We start from the raw sequence: 6,791 nt of genomic DNA, 5'->3' as shown, positions 1-6,791 counted from the left end.
TGGTTGTATTATATGGCACTGCAGCACTAGAGCTAGTACGAGAGGCACACAAAAAGTAATCAGACAATACTTCCAAGAGAAAGCATTATGTATAAGATGCGGATGCGAAAATATATATAATAGCAGGTTGTTTTCGATTTTAATTCGATCCTATTCGGATGCAAACATCTCTCCTGAATGGAAATGCCGCTAAAGTTCACCGCTAATCGGACAGGTAGGAAACCTGTAGACATCCAAATGAAGAATCGCCTCATCTTCATTGCTTTCTACAGTTTGCGCGTAGTTTTTGCTGCCCCCAGCCGCACCTCACCGCCAAAGGTAGGTCGTTGGTGATGGCACGCCAAGAGTCCAACCATACCTTCAGAAGGCAGAAGTCCGTCAGTGCGCGAACATTTGAGAATGTTAGACCAAGACCTCATCTTAGTGGACTTCCATCTAAGCGAGTAGCGGTAATGTGATCGAAAACAACGACTTTTACCGTTGCTTTACCGCCCCGCACTGTTTTTTATCTCGTTAGTTGAATTTGTGAAAAAAAAACAGTATTGGTCAATGTGTTTTGGTGGGTGAAAGACAATGAAGAACAATTGTGATGTTGTAGTTTGGTTTGTAGTGGTGTTATGCGTGTTGGAAAACTTGTCTATGGTGAAAGCTGAGCACTGTTTAGAGGGGGACTTGATGTGTAGAATATCCGATCATACCGGTGAGAGTTCTTTTGCTTGAATCGAAGATTTTTGGCGAAGAATCTAACGGTTGTCTTATGTTCAACAAAATTTAAATTGACCTCATTGCAAAAATGACTTCAGTTTGAAAACGATATCAGTATATACTGAAGGGGAAAAAACGGAGAAATGGCACAAAATTTCTATTGGAAAAACAGTGTCTGAATAGTCGGTGTTTAGAAACTGTAGGCTGAAAACAGATAAGGTGGCCACCACGATCACCGGACCTAACACCTCCAGATTTTTTCTTTGGAGAATGTTGCAAGTCATTTTAACCCGAAAACCAATTTTATCCAACCCATGAGGCCCTGAAGTAAAATCCTTACCCATCAGGAAACCCTCAAAATCCCTTCGAAAAGTGTATCAAAACTGCATTGAAAACAACGCAGGAACTTCTACAGAATACAGTTTTTTAATTTGCTTTTCGTCTCTAAATATCTTCTTCAGTGCCTTTCCAGCTAGAAGATCAGTTTATTTTCCAGAATATTCGCTTTTGTGTCAGTGTGCAAGCACCAGTGACTTGTATTGTCAACAGTGTTAAAGCTCCTCTGAAGATGCTTCCCACTCGTGCTTACGAAACGTCAGGAGGAAATTCTTTGCCCCGGTTCCATATAAGTATAAATGGTGCTTTTTAGCTGTTGGAGCTGAACGAGATTTTTTCAAAATTCAATAGTTCAAAAAAATAGTTGCCATAATAATTTCGTTCCAGACATACAAGACTTTTTACTTGCACACTGTGTATTGGGCAGGTGGTGACATCAAATTCACTTTGCATTCCGAATGCAAGTCTTGGAAATTTCCGGATGAGCTCGCGATTGTTAGTATAGTAGGCCCTTTTTCTGACACCGCCATGTAACTGTCGGTAAACTGGCAGGCCTACAAGCGCCAAATCGTCGGTTATACAAATTAATTTGCCGAATATTTTTCAGCATTTAATCAGTGTCCAAAGTGGGTTAAATTGGGGAAAGTTGGCCATATTAAAACAGTAGTAAAGTGAAGCTTTAAGGCCCAGCTTTTTAAAACCAAATTAGCGGTATTTAATGATTTATAAAGTCGCGGGCCTAAAATCCCAAAAAACTGATCAACTCCATAAAATTCAAAGTCGATCGAAAAAGGACGTGATTTAACCGTGGCCCCAGCAACAAAACTTTTCTCGTTTTAAAGTCTTTAAAATAGAATGTTTTTCATTATTTGCAGTGCTTTTTGGCTGTTTGTCCATTTATTTCGCCTTTTATAATCTTAAATGTGTCTGATGATTTTGTTCGTTCCCACAATTAATTGTGGAAGATTTTCAATTGCGTTAAATCCATCTTTAGTCTCTGCTTCGTCTGTGTTTTACCAACATTAACATGTTTTTTTTTCTGTAATTGTTGAGAAGAGTTGCTTGTTTCATTAGCCCAATTTTCCATTTTTACTATATTTGTTTCTAGTGTTTGTTGGAGTTTAGTTCTTCATTTCTTTAATTTGATTTTTGAGGCTTTTCTGCGCCTGTAAAATGAAGGTTTTTGTTTGAAAAAACCGGAACAATTACAAATCAATATGAGAGTGAATCAATAAATTAAAAGAAAAGTGAAATTCTTCAAAGAACTGAAATTTACAACGAAAAAATGTCAACTATTGAGACTAAGTCGATTGCTATTTGCATCTCGCATTTTGTGGAGAAAAGTGGATTAAAAGGACAATTAGGCCAAATTATGAGAACAATTAAGAAATAAACTGAAAAACCGTGAGCTTATAAGAACTGGAAGTGTATCGCATAGATGAAGGCATCATTTGATAGGAATTATAAGGTTAAAAAATAAATATTGTAAATATAAAAGTGAAGAAAGAAATCAAGATAAGATTTGATTTTGAAATTTCAACTTGATTAACATTCTGGTCAAGCAAAATAAGAAATAACAGCGAGTTGAAGGAAAAATGTCTAATAAAGTTGTAATTTGAGACGAAAACTCAACTAAAGTGTTGAAAAGAAAAAAATTAATTTCCAATGGCGCCACCAATATTCAACTGAAAAGACAGTCGAGGAATGCAAAAATATAGTGGAAAAAGCAAAAATTGGACAAGAGCTAAAATACAATTAAATAAGACTGCTAAACCACGAGATAAAACACTTTTAAAACATGGCAAAATTTAGTACAAAATTCCATAAAACTTAAACCGAATGCAAATCAATATGAAAAGCAATCAACACATTAAGAGGAAAATCGGCAATCTTTGAAAAACTGTAATTTACAACGCAGAAATGAAAACTATTGAGTGATTTTTGCATTTGAGTTATTAAAATTAATTAAAAGGACGAAAAAATAAACTGGAAAACAATGAGAAAACACCTTATAAGGGCTGGAAGTGTATCGCATTATTTGATAGAAATTATGAGGACTAAAAGTAAGTCGTGTAAATATAAAAGTGAATGTACAAATCAAGATTAAATTTGATTTTGAAATTTCAAATTGATTAATTTTCTCATCAAGCAAATTAAAAAAAAAAAACGGCGACTTGATGTCTAATAAAGCTGTAATTTGAGACGAAAACTCACCTGCGTGTTGAAAAGAAAAACACTTTTCACTGGCGGCATCAATATTGAAGTGAAAAAACAGTCGAAGAAAGCAAAAAATTGTGAAAAAATAAAAAATAAGACAAGACTTTAAATACAATTAAATAAGACTGCTAAAGCACGTGATAAAAACACTTTTAAAACATGGCAAAATTTAGTACAAAATTCCATAAAAATGAAACCGAATTCGAATCAATCTGAAAAGGGATCAACACATTAACAGAGAAATCCACAATCTTTTAAAAACTGTAATTCACAACGCAGAAATGAAAAATATTGAGATTAAGTCGAGCGATTTTTGCATTTGAGTCAATTTCTTCATGTCTCTTGATAAGAAAAATTAATTAAAAGGACGAAAAGAGCAACGGTGAACGCCTGAAACGTTTGCCAAATAGAGTGAAGAAAAATTAAAAAATAAACTGGAAAACAATGAGAAAATACCTTATAAGGGCTGGAAGTGTATCGCATAGATGATGGCATTATTTGATAGAAATTATGAGGACTAAAAGTAAGTCGTGTAAATATAAAAGTGAATGTACAAATGAAGATTAGATTTGATTTTGAAATTTCAAATTGATTAATTTTCTCATCAAGCAAATTAAAAAAAAACGGCGATTTGATGGAAAAATGTCTAATAAAGCTGTAATTTGAGACGAAAACTCATCTGCGTGTTGAAAAGAAAAAACTTTGAATCAACATTGAAGTGAAAAGACAGTCGAGGAGAGCAAAAAAAAAATAGTTGAAAAATGACAAATAGAACAAAACTTATACAATTAAATAAGACTGCTACACCACGAGATACATGAAAGTACTTTAAAAACATGGCAGAAAGTAACAAGCAAAAACCGGAACAAATACGAAATTACTGGGAAAAATTCAGCAAAATCTATGCTGGATCCAAATCAATATGAACAGGAATCAACACATGAAGAGAAAAATCCGCAACCTTTGAAAAACTGTAATTTACAAAGCAGAAATGAAAGCTATTGAGATGAAGTCGAGCGATTTGCATTTGAGTTCATTTCTTCATGACTTTTGAGAAGAAAAATTAGTTAAAAGGACAAATATTTTTCACCTTTTACCCGTTGAGAAACAACATTTAGGCCATTGGCATCACGTTTAGATCATTAACGTTTCCATACACTGTAATAATAGCAAAAATATATAATTATGAGAAATAGTTGCTAAATTACGTGATACACAAGATTTCTATTAATTGTCCGTGAGTATTGTAGTCAATGAATCTGAAATACTACAACTGCGGTCGGTGGAGTGAAACGGAAAAAAAATCTGGTTTGAGGATACTTTTATAAACCGGACGCGTATTAGAGAAGGTTTTCAACTCTATCAGTTCATCTGAAAATTGAATAAGAAAACGCGAAATGCGCTATTGCCGACCAAGCTATTTGGCAGTGACGTCACTATTTGAGACTTCCGTCTGAGATTGGTTCAACAGATTTTCTCTCATATTGCCTGGTTGCCAACTTAAGCGTTTGTTTCCGGTGATTTAAAGACATTTATTTTTGTTGATAATATTGATATTGCTTGAAGTAAGCATGGCATGAGTGTTTGGGAAAATAAATCAGTTTCGTCAATATTTTTCTTGTCCTCTGTAAGAAATCCTCTGTAGCCCCTTAAAAGGAATGACGCCAATTTTGAATCACCCTGTATAATGGTGGACCGGTCGGCATCATTTCTATATCAATACACACAGACCAGAACCGGTCTGTTATTTCTACGATTTGGAATGGTTTTCTAGTAGAACACATTTTCCGTGCCTCTTAACTAAACCGTAATTTGGCATAGCCAACTTGGTCTATTAAAAATTCATGGTCCAGATATTAAGCTAATGAGCGCAGTTCTGCCATTGAAAATCGGCAATTCGATTCGGAAATATGTTTGTTAAAAAGGTGGCTTAATGGCAACCAGCAAAAACTTTCTTATTTTTCTTCACACCTACGAACGGTTGACCTCTACTGACCAGGACATTGCACAAATCATGAATCACTGTTCTGCTGCTGATAGGGCAAAGTTGCAGTTTTTTGACCATTTTCAACTGATGGTCGCATACCAGACACAGCTGCTGGTCGCATACCGTTCGTTGGTCTTCTTTCACTCACCTCTCCTTCCTTCCTCGTACTTTTTTTCGTCTTGCCTTCATCTATAAAGAGCGATAAAAGGAGGTCGATCGAGCTGGAAAGACGGCCAGCTGACGAATGCGACTCGTTTTTAGGCCAATGTACAAGTGGATCTTTGTTGGAATCGGAGCTTCTGACTATTCGAGATTGTTTCAATTACCACTTTCCAAGTCGACGATATTCCAACAGTCTGGTGACGCAGGGAAACTTCTGTTTCTGTCTGTTCAGTTCGCTAATCTCTTCACACTCACATTTCCCTTCTCCTTATGTTCGCTCATCAAAATTTGTTAATTTCGAAAATTGAATCCAGAAAAGAGAACAACATTTGTTCATGAACATGAGGAATTAAATATATTTTATTGCATAAACGGTTGAGTTTTTGCTATTAAATGAGACGATCGCTACGATTTTAGCTTTCATATTTTCCCACTTAGGATTTTTTGAAAATTGAGTGTTCACCTACTGCTCGCAACTTTATCCTTAAGTTTACTATGCATAAAAAATTGAGTAAACTGGCAATTGAGTAACAATTTGATGGTTAAATGGTTGAGTTTTTCGTATTAAATCAGGCGATTGCTACGATTTTAGCCTTCCTTCTTTCCTACTTAAGAATTTTTGAAAATTGAGTGTTCACCTACCGCTCGCCCCTTTTATCCTTAAGTCTACTCTGCATAAAACACAAAGTAACTTGGCAATTGAGTAACCATTTGAGGGTTTACACGGTTGAGTTTTTGCTATTAAATGAGGCGACTGCTATGATTTTAGCCTTACTTCTTTACTACTTATGAATTTTTGAAAATTCATTGTTCACCTACCGCTTGCAACTTTATCCTTAAGTTTTCTCTGCATAAAAAATTGAGTAAATCGGCAATTGAGTAACAATTTGAGGGTTAAACGGTTGAGATTTTGCTATTAAATGGGGCGATTGCTACGATTTAATCCTTCCTTCTTTCCTACTTAGGACTTTTTGAAAATTGAGTGTTCACCTACCGCTCGCAACTTTATCCTTAAGTTTACCCTGCATAAAAAATAGAGTAAATTGGCAATTGAGTATCAATTTGAAGGCTTAAACGGTTGAGTTTTTGCTATTAAATGAGGCGATTGCTATGATTTAGCCTTACTTCTTTCCTACTTAGGAATTTATCAAAATTGATTGTTCACCTACTGCTTGCAACTTTAGCCTTAAGTTTTCTCTACATAAAAAATAGAGTAAACTGGCAATTGAGTAACAATTTGAAGGTTTAAACGGTTGAGTTTTTGCTATGAGATGAGGCGATTGCTGCGATTTTAGCCTTCCTTCTTTCCTACTTAGGATTTTTTGAAAATTGAGTGTTCACCTACTGCTTGCAACTTTATCCTTAAGTTTTCTCTGCATAAAAA

At 35.1% G+C, this 6,791-nt stretch overlaps 1 protein-coding gene across 1 annotated transcript in view; it reads left to right on the top strand.

Moving 5' to 3' along the window:
• Nucleotides 1-269: 269 nt before the first annotated feature.
• LOC109543603 (putative epidermal cell surface receptor) overlaps nt 270-6,791 on the top strand; it is a gene marked incomplete in the record, with an annotated part of 23,422 nt that continues 16,900 nt past the window's right edge. The window contains 1 exon segment of the mRNA XM_048661839.1: nt 270-700. Coding sequence (XP_048517796.1) covers nt 574-700 — 127 coding nt within the window.

This window comes from Dendroctonus ponderosae, unplaced genomic scaffold (genome assembly GCF_020466585.1).
Source record: "Dendroctonus ponderosae isolate FM_Combo_2020 unplaced genomic scaffold, Dpon_F_20191213v2 Dpon_F_20191213_10, whole genome shotgun sequence".
Lineage (NCBI taxonomy): Eukaryota > Metazoa > Arthropoda > Insecta > Coleoptera > Curculionidae > Dendroctonus > Dendroctonus ponderosae.
Note: the sequence above shows the minus strand (reverse complement) of the source record. Positions and strands in the feature narration are given on the sequence as shown.